This window comes from Gadus macrocephalus, chromosome 8 (assembly GCF_031168955.1).
Source record: "Gadus macrocephalus chromosome 8, ASM3116895v1".
Lineage (NCBI taxonomy): Eukaryota > Metazoa > Chordata > Actinopteri > Gadiformes > Gadidae > Gadus > Gadus macrocephalus.
The window spans coordinates 19,577,209-19,597,256 of record NC_082389.1 but is presented as its reverse complement, the minus strand read 5'-3'; the positions used below and the strand labels follow the sequence as shown (position 1 = coordinate 19,597,256).

The 20,048-nt window shown below is 42.0% G+C and overlaps 1 protein-coding gene across 1 annotated transcript; it reads right to left on the bottom strand.

The window, feature by feature from the left end:
• Positions 1–357: 357 nt before the first annotated feature.
• Positions 358–3,947, bottom strand: LOC132463548 (uncharacterized). Its single transcript, XM_060059813.1, has 2 exons — positions 1,902–3,947; positions 358–1,386 (listed from the first exon to the last, which is right to left on the bottom strand). The coding sequence occupies exons 1-2, from the start codon at positions 2,461–2,463 to the stop codon at positions 989–991; spliced, it is 960 nt and encodes a 319-aa protein (XP_059915796.1). The 5' UTR covers positions 2,464–3,947; the 3' UTR covers positions 358–988.
• Between the last annotated feature and the right edge of the window lie 16,101 nt (positions 3,948–20,048).

The window sequence follows — 20,048 nt, the reverse complement described above, 5'->3', positions numbered from 1 at the left end:
TAAAAGTTAAAATCTAATGCTTGAAGAACAGTATTTTTCATCTCTTCTAGTCCTCCTAGTCATGGATACAGAGAGCCCACTTCTGTCTTTCATCCAATCAAGCCTTCCTAAGATGAGAGACCTCCTTTCTGTCCTGAGACCAATTGAAGCCAGGAAACTTCTGTCACTGCTCCAAAAGACAAGTATGTGTTTCAATTTGTACAATAAACTTTGACATTAGAAAAATTTGCATAGTCAAAATATATTTATTAGCTACACCTGTTCAAATGAATGCATTCCAGTACAGAAGTTCTACTATGAATTATACTTCATAGAATCTTCTCTACATTTTTGTTGATGTTTTCAAAAAGGCTTCTCTACATTTTTGTTGATGTTTTCAAAAAGGTGATAACTAAACTATACCTTGTTCATCATTGATTTCATAGTGGGTGTTAGTGATGGTGTACTGTACTGCATTATATTGAGAAAGGAACAGTTTGAATTGTGTCAATTGGCTACTGAGTATATAATTATGTTGGGTATTAATATACCCAGATTGAGCTATGTGATGTCTGTATGGTTAAACATTACTACTATCTGTCCTTTATTAAGGCCAACAAGATGTCTTGGACAGTCCTCCAAGCAACAAGAGCAACCAACAGTTCAGCAGAGCCAGCACCAGTACAAGTTTCAATAACACAGTCTGACGAGATGCACCTTTCTGGTGAGTGTATGCATCTGTTACACAAAATCACTTTTATGAAGAAATTACATTTCTCAGCCCGATGCTGATAGGGAAAAGGGCTCCATGAAAACCCACCTATTATTTTTGTGTTCTCTTCAGGTGGTTATGGCTCAGAAAATGCAAGTTCACTGCGGTCAACAAGTAGTTCAAGTATGGATATCACACCTCGACGACTGTCTGATGTTCTTGTTGTTTGTGTTTTGAATGTTTTATATGTTTTGATAAATAAATCAATGTTCATACACAGGTGTTGAAATTGACAAATTATCCATGGTCAGGAGCGTAACACAGCGCTGCCATTCTATTTCTCTCCTCAGCTCCAGAGACGGTGCCTGGGGGTGCTGCCTCCCGTCTTGGATCCTCTTCCTCTGCTGCTCCAGCCTCGCTGTCCTCGCCGTCCTCCGGGTCCAGCACGTCTCCCTGGCTCAGGCAAATATTGTGGAGTATGGTGCAGCAGAGGATGACCTCCGGGACGAACAGGACGTCCACCTCCAGCGCCTTCAGAAATATGGCCCTCCATCTGGTCTTCAAGATCCCAAAGGCCCGCTCCACCACTACTCTGGCCTTTGTCAGTCGGCTGTTGTACGCTGCCTGAAGCTGGCTCCTGAGAGGCTGACGGTAGGGGGTCATCAGGGTCATGGGGTAGGACAGGCAGGGGACCACTGTGGTAGAAATTAGTGAGTATATTCTATAGTAAACCATGATTATTAATAGGCTTAATATTTTAAATAGTGGAAAGCACATGACGCCTGAGTCTGGGTTCACACCAGATGGTAGGTACGCAGAAATGCCCTGGGAACTGCGGGGTCAAGTCATGTTGACCTCCACCTTTCAGGCGTGGGTCATTTTGACTGACAAGGCTAATCCCTGCGGACCTCAGACCGGGGCACGGTTGATAACACGCTGAGACGAAGAGACTAGGCGGAAAACCTCATTAGGGACAAAGGAAACCCCGTTGTGACTCCATTGTAAACCAAGAAATTCCTATACGTGTATAAGTAAGGCTGCAGCCCAATGTGGGGCCAGTGACTTTGCAAACCTACTCAGGCTGTTATCGTTGTTGTTTTTCTGCACGATAAAGTCTTTTGTCAATTCTTGCTCCGGACCCCTCGATTTCTTTTGCACTCTCTCTCTTGAATTAGTCTAAGTGTTTTAAATCTCAGTTAATCTTCAATACCACCATCCCCGATGAGGCAGTACCCTGGTGGAGGGTACTGTTTCTCTAGGTACAGGGGGCTGTTCTTTAGTACCCTCGAGTCATGCACTGACCCGGTGTACCCCACACACAAATCTATGAATTTTGCTGTTTGGTCAACCACAGCCTGAAGCTGAACCGAATAAAAAAGTTTACGGTTCAGGTAGCAGTCGGCATCCTGTGAAGGGGGCTTTACTCTGACGTGGCAGCCGTCAATGCTCCCAACCACCCTGTTGAAGGCCGCCGACCCTGCCATGCGCGCAAATCCTGCGCCCACAGTCACCAACTCTTCCTCTGTAGGATGGTTGACTGTTTGAGCAAACAGGGAGGCAATCTTTGCACTGGTGGTGTGGATAGCACGGTGGACGGATGTTCTGGGCATATCAAAGGCCCTGGAGACAACACGGTAGGATGTACCACTGGCCAACCAGAACAGGAAGACCAGGCAGGCGATCTCCGGATCCCAGCCGTGGTCTGCGTTGCTCCCCATGGCTTCCATAAGGGCATTAAAAGATCCCCTTGACAAGCGGAAATCAACTTGCATGTCACTCTGGCCATCAAAATAAACCTTGAGAATTGGCACTGCATCATTGAGCTGACAATACCGCCTGGCGTTGGGAGGCTGTAAGAGAAAGTGGACATGACTTCATTAATTATTATTCGTTTATTATTGAAGTTTGTTATCGAATTCTTTATTATTTGTATTATTTAATAAAATCAGTCATTTTTTAGTTGATGTGTTGTCTTCTGCATTGCACTCCAAATAGGTTACTATTAAATTCATGAATGAAGGCTCCACATGGTAAGAACTTTCAAGAAACTAGAGAGCATTAGTAGAACTAGTACACTAAACTTGTAGACCAAACTTGATCATTGATATAATAATATCATGACTACGAATTTAATATCACAAAATTAATCCCCCACTATAATTTAAATGCTGCTGTTGTATGGGCTGCGTTGGTAGACAAATATAATAAATAACACCTACCGTAGCATTGTCTGTCACCGTCAGGAGGAGGTAACGTAGATGACGACGTCGGTGCATTCTCAACATTTGCTGCGTTAACGGACCCATATTGCAGGATTGACAAACAAAAGATTTTTAAACAGTATTTTTTCAGCCCTCAAAGCGGGATGTATTTTGCGGGTGACGAGTAGCGATGGCTGTCGTGATTGTCACTTCCGGTAAGTGCACCACGGAGTATTCGATTTGGAACAACACTGACATCCGAAAATTGGTGCACTTAGTGAGTGCGGATAGTGTACTTCGCTTAAGTGTACTCATGGAAGTATGGATATTGGAACACGGCACAGGACGGAGTTCAGATTGAGGCCAGAGCTGATAGGCAGACCCGCGGAGAGACTCGGGCCTAAGCCCGGTTCTCGAAGTAGCTCACGGTATGTCTCTCACACGCGTTAGATACAATTCCCCCCCTTTTGCTTCGTAGTTACCATACCGAAATACATTAACAAATAAAGTGAGTTAAAAGCGACCAAGGATTGGACTACTTTCTTCAAAAAACGCGACAATATATATATAAATAAATAATGCACATACTGTAAAACTGAGCACTGCTCAAGTGCTGAAATGATTGGTACAAGGGTTCCCAAACTTTGTCAACTCAGGGCCCACTTGAAAATCAAAAAAATTTTGCAGCCCACCTCTGCCCTCATTAACGGTACAGAGGCCTAATAATGCGATTTCAGTGCACTTTTTTTAATCTTAATAATTAAAGATAAAACATTCAGTACTAACCTGAAAAACCTGAGGAGATTTTTGGAGGTGCAGGTGCTTTACCTTCAGCGTATGTAACCGAGGTCAAGTCGACCGCTCACGGGACTCGAACTTGCCACCTCGTCAGTTACTACAACCCAGGGACCGGGAGTCGAACGCTCTAACCACTGAGCCAAAAAGCCCAGGTATCCAACTCAGCGGTTAGAAGCGTTCTTAAGGCTAGGGGTGTGAGGATTTACCACGTACTACTTCTGATTGAGTTATGAAATGGAATGATGAAAGATCGACCCATACACTGTAGGACACTGTAATAATACAGTAGGACAATGTATTATTGACCTCTTTGAATTCCACAGTTCCCTGTATGTCCAAACACTCTTTCACAAAAGCAAGCTCTGTCTACACAGTTGTGTAACCTTATTGCAAATGTATGACAACATTAAATTAAATTACAGTACAGTCCACAGTGACTAAAGTTTTTTTTCATTTGACAGGTGCCTCTTCAAGAGGTATCGTGAACCTACGCACTTCAGTGGGGGTTTCATTCCGTCTGCGCACGGTACCTTCTCAACGATAATCAATGATCTTCCTCCCACTCAGGGTGAAAATGGTAGGTCTTAGCTCGTTTCCCCTCAGCCATGCCAATGTTTAGGAGTGTGTAACTACTGTTGACGGCTTTCAACTGCTGTTGACAGCGCATGCGCTACCGCGCGTATATGTCCCGCGCAAATTATTATTTTTTTTCTTCACCCCTCGCGGTCGACTTGGGATCTGTCGGCGATCGACTGGTAGACCGCGATCGACTAGTTGGGCACCCCTGCCTTAGATAGAGTATGGATTCATTTCCAGTGAGGTTTGACAAAGTTTGTCATCAATGTTTTGGATGTATGGTTACTTGACCCAGGTTTTGGAAACCTTGGATAGAGTATGGATTAATTTACAGTGAGGTTAAATGTAAGTTTGTAATCCATGTATGGTGACTTGACCAAGTCATGGATGCCTTGGATAGAAATTGTACTGTCAATTGGTAACTCAACTTTTTCTTCTTTTTTTTTTAAACTTTTTTTTTGTGTTTCAGAACCAGTCATTTTAATTTAATTGTTTTTATTTTTTGAATATTACTGTAATAATGGTTACAGTTAAATACAAATACAGAGAATGGTAAATTATAGCTAATCTTGTTCATCTTAGTCTCAATCAAGCACAACAATTCATTTAAGCCCCTTTTCCCACTAGCCAAAAAACAGTTTAAACCATTTAAAATTAAAATAATTCTGGTGTTATTAGGTGAGTATTGTTTTGTTTTTTTAAAGTTGAAAGTCTTTTAAATATTCAGGAAATCAATGTAAAAGAAAACAAAAACAATAAACAGTAAATTGTTGCAATTGTACACCCAAGTTTTGACATGTTTTGACAGATTAATCAAATTATTGTTGTATACTGTTACTTTACATCTAATATAAGTAACATACAGCCTTTTTACATAAAATAATGCAATTTAAACCAACTAATAGCGCATTTCTGTAAATTTAAGCATTATTATTCATATTACAATGTTAATTTACCTTCTTTATGGGTCATTTCATTGTTTAAAAACAAAATGTTTAAGTAAATGTTAAAAACAAATGTAAAATAACTAAATATTCATTTGATGTGATCTAAAATAACAGTAAATTATTGCAATTGTAAAGCCAAGATAATGTTTTTCAACATGTTTTTACATGTTTTGAAAGATGACACGTTATTTTGTGTCCATAAACTGTTATATTACATCAAATATAAATTATTATACACCCTTTTTCCATTAAAAACCAGCTAAGAACAGCATGAGTATATTCTATGAGTATAGGCGCAGCCTTTTAAGGCTATCGCTATTGGGTTATCCCTAGGCGTGAGCCGTAGCACTGAACATTTCTAATCCCCGCCCACCAACAGCGTGGGCCTCAACGACGTCCGCAGTCATAGGCGTCGATTACGGGGGGGACATTGTGGTAGAAATTAATGAGTATATTCTATGGTAACCCATGATTATTATTATGCCTTATATATATTAATGGTAGAAGACACATGATACCTGCAGAGCCTGGATTCAGAACAGATGGTGGGACACATGAGCAGGTTGACCTCAGCCTTCAGCCCTATGATTATTTTGACTACAGAGTTAATGCATGCTGGCCTCAGACTGGTGTCCAAAATCACTTTTGTTGATAATATTCTGAGACTGATGATTGATGAAGATTGACGTGGGCGGAAACCCCCATTGGACAAAGAAATTCTTGTATGTATGCGTGTATAAAGGAGAAGCTGGAACCGATGTTCGGGCAGTGACTCTATAGACCTACTCAGGCTGTTATCGTTGTTGTTTTTCTTCACGATAAAGTCTTTTTTCAATTCTTGCTCCGGACCCCTCGATTTCTTTTACACTCTCTCTTAAATTAGTCTAAGTGTTTAAAATCTCGATTAATCTTCGACAACATGCCCCCCCCACTATTTGAAATACAAATTTTGTCCCCACCACTTTTTAAAATGTGCAAACCAATTGCGACTGAAAAAATCCCCACATACTCATCCGAAGTCGTAGAGTCTAAAATCATGCGATAGGCGCGCACGAAGACATCATTTATTAGATATGCCTACCTATTAAACCGTTGGAACACACAAGACCGGAACCCATAGCAACGCCGGTAAACAAACCCCGACTCCCGAGAAGCCAAATCCCTATGAGCTCCCCGCGCTACGGCCATTCGGAGGCGCACAGAGCTTTTGGCCGTGATATTATCTATACAATTATATTACATTATATACTATTATATATAGAGCTCAGAGAGTCGCAAACGGCAACAATCACTCTCTCCTCCATGCTGCAGTTCACCCCGGACTGCACTGCACTGAGTTTGACGGTTGAACGCTGATTGGCTGTCATCGTGAAATTCGTGACAAAGTTTAAATATTTCAACTCGAGCGAATTTGTCGCGCCACAAATCCTCGTGAACGCGCTCGCCTGTGCACGGCGAAAGTGTGGCGCGACAAATCAAAAAGATTCGCCCGATACGCGTCTATACGTTGACTTTGTATGGGATCTTGTCGCCCCGTTGCGTTTGGTGTGAACGCACTGGAGAAGTTTCAAGACAGACAGCCAAAATTGACATTTTTATTCAGAAAATAGCCGGTCCTTTTGCTTCCTATAAAAGCATGTTTGTGACACTGGATAACGATATGGATACATCATCTAGCCTGCATGTGGAGGGCCACATAAGCTAAGAAATTGGTTTACGTAAACTTTGCTGCTGGTTCTGTTTGCTCGTGATGACCTGGCCAAAGGTTACCCACGGTCCTAAGCGATTGTCATCGGATTCTGGTTGGTGCTCCAGCTAGTATGCATTGTATATATAGATTGCAGCTACTAGCTAGTAGCAGCTACACAGTTGTTTTGTCTGATTGAGATATGTGACGACTTGGAGCCTGGTAGGCCTATCCTGACATAAATATTGTTACACCTTTCCTGTTTCTTGGCTCTCAGACCGTAGTCGGGGAGCACAGGGGAGACGTTCCCTCCAGGGCCGATGTCCTTTCGGGGGTAACACCCTTCACTATATCAGGCAGTGGGTCTGTTTATAGGTCGGTGATATTATTTGCGGGCAATTTGCTTATGATGTTGTAACGAGTGAAGTCTACATTGGTCCTTCGCAAGTGTTTACTGTTGGTCAGGATTTGGCAGATGCAATTCTCCTCTGGGCGCTTGTTTTTTTCTTCTTTTTTTAATGCAGCATAACATATGCTACCAGCAGCCCTTGCTCGTCTTCAAAAGGCTGATGCTCAGTACCTCGTTTCATTTCGTACCCCCTTTACAGTCTGACATTGTTTGTCTGGTAAACTTTGTTGATGTCAAGATAAGTGTTAAATTGCCAACACTGTTCTTTGTCCTGTGTGTATTAGTATTACATATCCCGAACCAATACCCTGGTGTTTCCAACGTCGTTTTGCAAAACAAGCCAAAACACAAATTGTGTTTTTTATTGTTCGAATAGGATTTTCAACACCTGACAATACACTGTAGAGCATATTGTAATGCAGCGTTGAATGGATGAATAGCTTACATAAGGGTAACCAGCACTTTTCAAACCACACTCAAGCATATGGTTATTGTCCCCACCACTTCTAAAAACAAACTTCTCAGAGTCCAGTCTCCTGGTTGGGGACCCCCCTCGACATTATGTCGGCCCCTCTGTTCAGGACACCAGGGATGTACACCGCTCTGATGGAGAGCAAGTGCGTGTGCGCCCAGTAACGGAGATTAACTGAGATTTAAAACACTTAGACTAATTTAAGAGAGAGAGTGCAAAAGAAATCGAGGGGTCCGGAGCAAGAATTGACAAAAGACTTTATCGTGCAGAAAAACAACAACGACAACAGCCTGAGTAGGTTTGCAAAGTCACTGCTTGAACTTCGGTCCCAGCCTTCCTTTATACACATACAGGAACTTCTTTAATACAATGGAGGTTCCCTTGTCCCTAATGAGGTTTCCGCCTAGTCAATCTTCGTCTCAGCGTGTTATCAACCGTGCCCCGGTCTGAGGTCCGCAGGGATTAGCCTTGTTAGCCAAAATGACCCAAGGCTGAAAGGTGGAGGTCAACATGACTTGACCCCGCAGTTCCCAGGACATTTCTGTGCGCCTACCATCTGCTCTGAACCCAGACTCAGGCGTCATGTGCTTTCCACTATTTAAAATATTAAGCCTATTAATAATCATGGTTTACTATAGAATCCATTTCTACCACACATCCCCCCTTTATGATCTAATAAGATTATAACAAAAACATAACAAAAACATAACAGTCGTTTGGGTCATATTCTACACTACATTTGATCATCGTTAAAAAACCTTTAAACATGTTCAGGAGTCTCAACCTGGTTTAAGGCAAAAAAGATCTATCAAATGTTTAACATGTCTAACTAGAATTCACACATAACACAGTATTTTCAGCATGCATTGAAAATAAGCATTTCAAAATATATGACATAAAAATATGAAACTCAAAAAATGACATTTCAAAAAATAGGTAAATAATAGAAATTAAAAACTAAAAGAAATTAAAAACTGAAAACTGTCAACAAGCTTGCATGGATTGGGATAGTTCTGATTATCGTCATGTACCGGTATACTATATAACGTGGGGGTTTGGGCACCGTAGTAGCCTGGAACCCATAAGTCCAATGTCCATTTGTTCACACAGTCTGAAATGGTTGTGGTTCACATGAAGAGGTCACCAGTTAAGAGAATAGGACCTCCTTCTGATGTCCGATTCTCACATTCCGGTCTCCTTTCTAGTGTCACTCCAATCTATCTCCCCTAATAGAGCATCCTCCCCCAGTCACCCGACTCCTCTAGGTTGTTCATCGCAAGTGTGAATGATCCATCTGGGGCAGTATTATTTGGAATGAAGGTACAACACATTTCACCTATAAGAGCACAAACTCCCCCCTTTTCTGGTAAAAGCCAATCTAAAGCCTGTCTGTTCAGCCATGCCACAGCTTTAAGAAGTATATATTCTCTCATATTTAATTTATACTTTCTGTTATAACCCCATGTATTCCTGACGTTACTGCTAAACACCAATTCATTGGATTAAATTGGATATTTACTTCACACCGATTTTTCCTATGCGCATGTTCATAATTCTGGCGGAAGGTTAATGCACATAACGGTTGGTTATCCGACATAACAGTAAACACAAATTCATTAACTTGGTCTCGCGGTGGTATCTGAGCATATAAGACTATTTCCCCTTTCTTGTCAACCAGTCCTGAATGATTTTGGGCCGGATTATCCTGTGTTCCTCTCTGGCTTTCTTCAGTAGGCCTACCACCCCCTAATTCCTGGCCCTTCCAGGTTTGTGTTGTCCCCGTGGTTTCATCCTTCCTCGGGGTCTGTGCTTGTGCCAGCGGAATCTGGCACAACCCGTAAAGGATCAGAAACAGGCTCCCCGTTTTCAGCATCACCATGCTGCTGTATCTCTTGGCTCGACTGGATCTGGTCCTGGGGCAGCTGGTCATCCCCACGTGTGTCTGCGTCTGGCTCCTCCTCACGGTCGTCTCTAGCTTTGGGTTGAGCAGCTTTTGTGCAGTGGTTGAGATGATACCACGTGGCACTTCCTTCCACTTGAATGGCTGTTGGTGTTGCGTTGGTGACTTTGTATGGTCCTTCTCTCCTAGGTTAGTTTGTTCCACTTTCTCCTGAAGACTCTGAGATACACGTGGTCACCTGGCTCCACCCCCCTTGGTGGCTCCTCCTCCAACTCTGGAACTCTGTCTTTCTCCTGTTGGTAAATAAGCCTGTGTATGCCAGTTAGTTGTCCCATATAGCGTCTTAATTCAGTTTCCAATTGTTCCAATGGAGGTCCTTTGTGAGGCCCTCGAATGACAGGCGAAGGCATGGGTCGACCCGTAAGCATTTCATGCGGGGTTAGATGCGTCGTTCTGTTAGTTTTCATGCGATAACTCATTAGTGTCAGTCGTAGTGCATTAGTCCTTTAAGTTAGTACTCTAATTTAATTTTGTTAATCTTTGTCTTAAGCGTCCGATTCCTCTCTCCACCATACCTTGTGGTTTGAGGAATGTAGACACAGCCTAATCTTTGTTTGACATGCAGATGTTAAATCACTTGTTTGAGTGTTTTCTGAATAAACGCTGCCCTATTGCCTGAGCTAATTTGTGACGGAATTCAAAACCTTGGCATGACTTCTCTAGTCAGAACCTTAATTACCGTAACCGCACATTGGTCTTCTGATGGGACTGCTTCTACCCATCTGTTGAACACTGTTTTTTCAAATATTTCACACTCATTTAGCTGGATGTTAATCATTGTTTGCAAGTATGGTGAAGAAAAACCTTGTTTTCAAAAAATTTCCTAATTCTCCTCAATACCTCCCCCCTTGCGCAATGGTCAAAGCCATGCGCAGTAAATGATAAGCAAATCTAAGAACGTCGTTGGTGCAACCAACGTCGAAACGTGTAACCTTAAGCATCAGCAAACTGAAACCAATCTTTTGGGAAGGGAAATCGAAACCAGTATGTCCAAATCCTAAACCCCATATGGGTGGGTTTACCATCAGCCGCCTGAAAAACACGCTGTTCCAAAGTCATGCACTAAACCGAAAAAACGTACATGCATTAGTGGCCTTCTATACCACAAAGAAAAAATTAAATAAAATAAAAACGCGACATGCCCCGTTCCAAGACCACTTCTGCTGCCATAGCTGACATATCTGACTCCTGTTCCCCCTCCACCTTTCATCAGCCGGCTTTCCCTATGATGGTTGCAGTCCGTCACTCCATGATCAAGTGAGCCAGTGCTCACAGTGACTCTGCCAAGTAATCGTGACTGTGCCTGATTTAGGTTGTCCCGGGCTTCAAGGTGGGATCTTACCCGTCATTGGCTAACCAGCCTTCCATACTGGCTTATTGCAGGATGCCGTACCTGGGATACGATCAATCCCCACCTATATGGTGGTATAGATCGCAAAGTGGAGGGATGGAGACAGAGTCATCAGCCGCATCTGCCTTACGCAGCCATATGTGTGCGTAATGAATACACATCAGGGCGACTATAAAACAAAAGATAATTTATCAGAGTTAAAATTATTAAAGTGTTGCAGCAGTATTAGTGGCATTTGAAGGTAAACCCACTACTTCCGAATCCAATTTGACAACATAGCACGTATGACTCCTTCCCAGCAGATGTGGCGTCAACCCACCTACTGTCCTTTACTAGGGAGATGTGAAAGAAGACAAAAATCACAATATTAAAACTTGCATTTTCAATATTGGGCGACTCACTTTTGTCTTAACCGTTACTCAAAATCACAATTCTCTTCATAATCCTACCCGATTGCCCTACACTATCTATTTAAATTGGACGACCTAATTAAACCTTTTATTCTACCTATTGCTTGCATTTAATGTTCTCCATAGTCTGATTCACTACTATACCAAACCCAAACCCTCTATGTTGATCTTAACTAGTTTATTTCAACACTGAATTGATACATTGTTTCTATTTACTAATTAACCATATTGTTTTATCTGAAGTGTGCTTGTGTATCCCCTTGTGTACTCCATCACTCGGAGTAGGAGAGGATTCTCCCCTACCTCGGCAGCCCTGACACACACACGAGAACAGGCTCACATACGCATCCTTTCTTATTTTATTTTACTTATTTATTTTGTATGACATGTCATTGTGGATAACCTAAATTAGAAATTTGGATAACGTTTTATCATACTTATTTGGTCTAATTTTTAAGTATTGCCGATTGTTTTTTCTAAATTATAAGATCACTTTTAATAAATTGTCTATTACTTATCATAATCTCGAGGGAAATATTTTATTTGTGTTGTTATCTTGGCACCTAGACCTCGTCAGGTCCAAGCACCAAAATAACATCCACCTATCCACGCAGAGTCCATGGGTTGGGTCTGCTCCTCTTTTGATGAGTCACTTTACCCTGGCGCCATTGAACCCATTGACTCCTGTGGAGTGTGGTGTGCAGACAATTTTTTAACGCTAATTGCTCATGTTTTGGAGTCTAAATAATTATTCCTAAATCCTGTAATCACCATGTAACTTGCTCAGGGACACAGCAACACTCAGCTAGGAGAGATGGGGATCGAACCAGCAACCCTTTGGTTACTAGACAACTGCTCTACCTCCTGAGCTAAACGACCCCAGCCACCTCTCCGCTGATTTATTACCTCCGGGTCGGTCCGCATCCGCCCTTTTTGTTTTCTATACATTCCACTCCCTTCTCCAAACACCTTCTCCCTCTGATCCAACCTGTTGTCTCACCAGTGCTCTGTGTACCAAGATGTAATGATATATACCACATGATATTCCGACGCGATGGAGAGTCTCCAAGAACCACAGAATCACCAATCCCAGCGGTGGTTCTAGGTTTTTTCTAAAACAGTGGACATGGGTTACATACAGGAACCAATTACAGAGTACATCCAAACGCACAAATAATCTATTAGGCACAATGCAAATTCAATCTCTTTCTCTCTGTTGTCTCTCTGTCCAGCCCCCACCTGCGGGTTTTTTCATTACTTACGTTCCTTCTCTCTAACTCTCTTTACCTCTCTTTTTCTACTTCCTTTGCTTTCACAAATCTCCATAACCATTTTCACTTTCAGTAATCCTTTCCTTTCCTTTCTGGTTTATTCGTTTTTTGGACACTCTCCAAAACTAGATTTATTAATCTTAAAAAGGCCATCGAAAGATATGAATCTCCCCAAAGAAAATTCTAACCGGAAAGCCTTCCCCAATCTCATCGCCACTTCTCGTTGCCAATCTACACACTTTTCCTCTTCTCTGTCTCACTCTTCACAAATCACTTCATCTGACCCCTCTAACTAAACTCAATGCTAACTCTTACTCACTCACTCACTCACTCCCTCACTCACTCACCCACTCACATATACAACTTAAAATAGGAATTCACAGATTCTCATCCTTGGAGCTGTCATAGGCATTAACTGCGTGTGTTCCGAGAATCCTAAAGTTTTGGTGAATTTTCCTGCCATGGGGAGGTGAGAGGCATAATTTGGACCTACGCAAGTGTAAGTGGCTCCAGTGTGGGCCATCATTGGCGTGCCTCTATAATTGATCAGAACCTGCAGTATTGGTTCCTCATCAGCTTGTTTTGTGATTGCTACAAGCTGACCCTCCCCCTGTGGATTCTCTGGGCACCCCTAGTATCCCTGATCTACAAAGGGACCCGCCTGTCCCTGGTCGCTGTTACCCTGTGTTTGCTGTGGTGGAAAAGGGTTAGTTAAACAATCCTTCTTAGAATGTCCTTCCTGGTTGCACCCATAACATATTAAAGGACCTCTGCGTTGTCCTTGGGATCCTGGTTGTTGATTGTTTCTAAACTGTCCTTGGGGCCCCTGATTATGTCTATTTTTATTTGTGGGGTTCCCATAATTATGGATGTGTACATGTGTAACAGGTGGAGTAGGTGACAGTTGGCTCTGAGGCTGTTGTACTGGGAGAGAAAATGCCAATCGTGGATATTGGTTTTGAAGTGCGCCCTGCGGGGCGGCTTGCGATAGTATAGGAGCTGGTTCTAAAACACCTGCCTGTCTCTTCTTATCTCTTTCCTTCCTTGTGAGATCTTCCAGCTGAAGCTGATATAGCTTCCTCTGGACCTCTTTGCTTTGTTCCTGTATTCTTTGTTTATTCTGACGATATTCATCCACTGCATGAACTAAATGGTCATTAAAATTTCTATGAGATCCTGATGTAGACAGTCCAACCACATCCTTTAGCTTGGCTTTGATTTGGCTGGGAAGTGTCTCTATCACAGAGTTTCTAAACACGACAGAGAACACTGGATGGATCTTAGGATCCTCATCCGTCTCCATGCGCCATCTGTCTACTTGGGCCTGCAGGTAGGATGCAGGGTTCTCTGTGTCACCAATGGGGAGAACTCTCATGTCTTTAGGATCCATGTGGACCGGGAACTCCCTCCTGAGTGTGGCCCACAACGCCCCTCTGTAATGATCAAGTGTAGTCTCATCCAGTATATTCAACCCTCCATTCCTCAGTACAAACTCCATCTTGGATAACCCCAATACTCTTCCCAACAGAGCTTTCAGGTCACCCACTGCAATTAGCTTTCCCACTGTGAGCTCCTCAAATGTTCTAATCCATTTAGACACCCCGTTAATTATGTTAGGGAGTTTAGAAATGACTCCCTCTAAGTCCTGTGAACCCCACGGTTGAAAATGGACCTGTTGTCCTTTGACTAGAATAGGATAATTACCGGGGAGGGTGTCGGGTGCCTTTTTTCCCCTTTGTGCTCTCCTTAGTTTCCCCCGTGACTGGAGTACCAGGGGGCTTTGTATTGATGTACTGCAGCCAGACACCTCTGTGCCTGGGTCCCCACTGACCCTCCCTTGTGTGTTACATTTATTATCTCCTTCATCTAGTGTGACTTCCCCTTTCGATTCTACGTTGCCTTTTAGCAATGGGTGCAATGATACTAGTTTGTGCAGCGGTGGCTCAACCTTCAGAGGCAATGGTTGAGCCTTGTTGTTATTAGCTATTATTTCTCCCGCCACTCTCTGTAATGTTCGCCATCTCTCTCCTTCCTCTAAGAACAAAGCTAGTACTAACTTTTCCCTGTCCCTCTTTGCTGAGGCCGTTTTTCCACTTCTGTTATCTATGGAGTTCCTTATCACTACCTCCATGTCCCGATACATTATTGGATCAAAAGTCCCTCCCATGGGCCATATAGTACCTGCTGCTTCTGTCCTTTCTTCCCAATTCTCAGAGATCTTTTTCATCTCACCTTTGAGCAATAGACGGTCTCTACTCAAAATCTCTACCGCTGTTGGTGCCATTTTTAATTATTACTTTATTACTTTATTTATCTATTCTGAAGTACACTATTTATTAATACAATTTATTTGAGTTTATTCTACTAGTTATTTTCTATACTTTACTATCTCTAAGCTACAAATGTGAACTCTTCCCAAGCGCTCGTCTCCCTCCCGAAGGTTGGAATGTGGCCCCCACCCTTTACTGCTATCAATTCTCAACCCTGCCTTGCAGGCTCCTGCTCGTCCCCTGTGTGTTTGCTCGTGCACGTGCAGTTAGGGTCAGCGCGATTTATGTTTAAATCAAAAAAGATTTACACATTTATTCAGTACTTCAACAAATGAACTATTCTCTATCCGTCTAATTTATTTATGATTATCAACTACTTCAAAACAAATTAACTATTCTCTGTCCGCCTAATTTATTTATGACAGAATCAACAACAAATGAACCGGGTCGTAAAAACCTCCGAGGTAACTTAATCCTAACACGACTTAAATACAGACAATAAGCCGGTTCATACAATTTCTTTATCTTATATTAAAAAATGTCTGAATTGTTTGTAATTAATTACAAAATAAAAGGTTGACCGAGTGTATAAACTGGCCTTTTGGTTAACATGAACAGTCGAGTACTCCAAATCTGAGCTACTCAACCTGAACTTAAAATAAAAACCCTATTCCCTCATAATGCCAACATCAGAATTAAAATTCACTCAATCGATCTGAGATCAGAAAGCTGTTCAATCGGCCCAAAATAAGAGAAAATTCACTCAGTTGATCCAAGATCAGGAAACTGTTCAATCGGCCCAAAATAAAAGAGAGAGTTCACTAAATTGATCCAAGATCAGAAGACTGTTCAATTGGCCCAAAATAAAAGAAACTCACTCAATCGATCCGAGATCAGAAAACTGTTCGATTGGCCCAAACCAAGAGACAATTCACTAGTCGGTATTTCAAGGAAACTTTTCGAAAATAAAAATGAATTCATCGACGGCAATGAATTCCAACCCAGCTTTCTGGGATACTCTCAGTCATCCAACAGGTAAGCCTACTTCAACCGACCTGCGGACCTGCACTGTCCTTCCTTCTTCCAGAAGACAGCCACAGGACTTTACAGAAGGCCTATTTAAACAAAACACTGCACTGTCCTTCCTTCCTTCCGAAGACAGCCACAGGACTTTATAATAGGTATATTTGGCCAAAACCTCAAAACTCCAAATAACAACAACTCGTTTACTCGTTTCAAAATAGGGAACCACAAAGCGTCTTGGTCATTTAGAACCACAGCGCCTAGGGCATATGTGCGCACGCACGTCAATCTCTCCCGGAACCCTCGTATCTCTCACTCGCTCGTTTATCTATAATTTTAGTTCGTTTGATCAAAGAGACACTTTACCTGCTGCTCGGCGTTCAGACGGGGCAAGAACAGATCAAACGACTCTATCCTATATATGGCAAGACAACTTACCTTTGAGCTCTGGTCGTATGATCCTTTAAGAGAGAGAGTGCAAAAGAAATCGAGGGGTCCGGAGCAAGAATTGACAAAAGACTTTATCGTGCAGAAAAACAACAACGACAACAGCCTGAGTAGGTTTGCAAAGTCACTGCTTGAACTTCGGTCCCAGCCTTCCTTTATACATGCTTTTGCTTTTGTGAAATTGTATAGGCTATATAGAGAACGAAAAAAACGTTATTAAACGGTTTTGGGGATTGAAGACCATTTGGTTTTCGTTTCCGTTTCCGTTCCTAATAAAATTCCGTTCGTGTTTCGGTTTTCGTTCCTTGAACCGGTTCGGAGCCCTGATATTTAGGTAATATACCAACTGAACTTAACAACCAAGATAAATATCTTCTAAAAATATTACTTGTAGCCGGTAAAAAAGCAATCACCAAAAAGTGGAAGGAACCACCATCCAAAAGAGAATGGTCAGCAATTGTAAAAGAAATATACGAGATGGAAAAACTTACATTCAGCCTTAGACTTTGTATTGATAGATTGAATAAGTACTGGTTTAAATGGTTATCACATGAGTAGGACAAGTATATGCCTATGTTATACTAGCACTATAACATGGAATGTACTGTTTTACTTTTATTTTTATTTATTTTTTTATCCCTCCCTTTCTACTACTTCATCTGTGCCTGATTTGATTATACTTACACTGGACTTTGAGGCATGTGTCTAGGAAAGGAATATAGACTCAGCCACTTTGGCTCTCTTTGCTGGATTGACTTAATTTGGACTAAGGACTTTATCTGAATTGTGATGACATGCTGGTGATGCTTAGTTTCTGTGCCCACCCCCTGTTAGGAATACTAGAAAAGTAACCCGTAACATGTGTTTTGACTGTAGATGTTAAGTTTTATTATGCCTTGCCGTCGGTGACCTAACAGTTTTATTCTGTTTAATTTATTTTTTTTCAAATGTATGTGAAAACTTAAAAAAATATTTTTTTTGTAATTCCGACACCTCATTGTTCCGACGTCTCAATGGTCCGAAATATTTCCCATTAGATCGACATGCCACTATGCCGACGGTTCAATGTTCCGAAAACGGAACCCATTGGTCCGAAGGTCCGTTTGTCCGACTTTTCAAAAAGGAGGCGCATTAGGCCGACGGTTCAATATGCCGAATAGGCCTACATATAAAGAGTTTGATACCTCGCTCGCGCTCTCTCTCACTCTATCCAAAATACAACATAGGCCTACATATCACGTTCACGATGAATATTGGAGAGCAAAGTGACAACGCTTCACTTCATTTCGACACACACACACACACACACACACACTTGACTAAGTACACGGTATGAGGTATAAGTTAGACTAAGTCAATACCAGCGAAATTATTTAGGCTAAAAGCCCACTACAAACACAGTAAACAACACATATAGGCCCACACACAGCTACTAAAGATAAAAAATGTATTTGTTCTTCACTCACCGTTTGACTTTTTTACGGGAAAAGTATTAGTCCTTGTATAAATTCACCTCTTGTGACCGTTCAAGCCCACAGCAACAGTCTGGCTTGGTGAAGTGCACTGCTGGAACTTACACTGCTGAAGCCTACATCGTCTTTTATTTTTGGTTTCATAATCACATGCAGGAATTGCGCCTTGGCCTATTCGGCATATTGAACCGTCTGCCTAATGCGCCTCCTTTTTGAAAAGTCGGACAAACGGACCTTCGGACCAATGGGTTCCGAGACGGTGGAACAATGAGGCGTTGGAATTACGGCATGGCACCCTCAAAAAGAGGGTACGTCCGGGCAAAAGAGGACGTCTGGTTACCCTACGTACGGGAAACCCATTTGATTCTTACCTGTTCCACTGTTAATTAGCGGCCCAAATTGATGGGCGCTATCCTGGTAACTTCTCTGCGTGAGAAATACGAAGTGTGGCGTGTGAGCGTGTGCATGGGTTGAATTGCGTGTGTCTCACGCCGAATGCGTGAGACTTGAGAGCCCTGCTGTGTACAAATTAGTGCTCGCATCAACCGCTGGTTCTTGGCACTGCAGCCATATCGTTTCACGGTGCAGTACCGAGCGGGAAAGCAGAATACTGTGGCAGACTTTTTGTCTCGCCATCCTGTTGGCGAAACTCCAGAGGTGGTGGGAAATGTGAGAAGGTGAAATCCTCCCCCTTCTCACAGTCTCGCATTAGAGAAATTATCATTATTATTATTATTATATATATATATATATATATTATAATTGGGATGGTGTAAAATTGGACTTCCGCCACGGTAGGGGGCAGTGTGGTAAGGGAAGCTCAGGATCATGGCATCAGGGAATAGCCCAGGGGGTGTTGATAAAAACAGCTGTTTTGTAAATATCTATAGGTTGTGCACAAGGTGTGGGTATATATGTATTTGGTGATTGTTTATTTAGTGTCATGTTTATTTTGTATTCACACAATGTACTTTCTGTTCAGTTATGTAGGATTGATAACTTTAGCTACAGAATGTTCCCCCAACTAGTGGTCTGGCCCATACGGCCTTGATTGGTCCACTTCATTTCCCTATTTAAGGGCTGCCTCAGTTGGTGTTTGGGGGCTGATGGTGGTGCTGGCTTGACGGGAGGCCAGTACAAGAGACGTATATTTTGGTTAGCCTATGTTATGCTATCTTAAGATACGCTTGCTGACTGATGCAGTCATTTTCTTTTCTTTTGGAACGTTGCTTTATTTTTTTGTGAATGTTTTGGACAAAAAAAAAATTCACTTTTCTTTGTCCTGCGACGATTGCCCTCATTTTTGCCCACACTCTCAGAATCTGGTTGGCCGTATCCCAGATACGTGGGGCGACCACGCCGGTCCCTTTTGTTGGTTTACTCTAAAAATACAATTTAACAATGATGTAGGCCTTCGGGCCATGTAGACATTGCCTTCAGTGCATTGGTTCCTGTAAATTAACACAGACCTTCACAAGGAATACATTTTCGAATCTTCTTGGTAGCCTTTTTACCTAAAATTAGTAATAAGCATTCTGTAAGACAGTAGTCATCTTTCAAACAATTGGGCATAACTGTGTTGACTGCCTTAGTTTGAATTGACAAAAAAGGTTAGAAAACCCTACTCCAACCTCATTATTGTGACAGAGGTATGAAAACAAATGTGAAAACCAAAAAACTTAATTTATTACATAACTGTACTCTTCATCATAAGACCTGGAGAAGATTCTTTTTGACTGTCTTCATTGACAGATGGCTCGTCTAAAAAAAGGAAAGGTCAATAAATCTTTGATAGACCATTGCAAATGTTATATTCTACAACATTGAACAAAGTCTTACAAATGATCAAAGCAGTAAAAGTGCACTACATACCCATTTGGTAGTCTGGATATTTTTATTTTTTGGCCTCTTCTTCGGTAACTTCTCCTGAGCCACTCAATTCAGCAGTTGCAGTAAAATCATACTTCTCGCATTCATTCTTGTCATCTGAAAGTACATACAGCAATGGTAAAATGCATACAAAGGAGTAAATCTTAATATACAACAGCAACTGGGTAAAAATG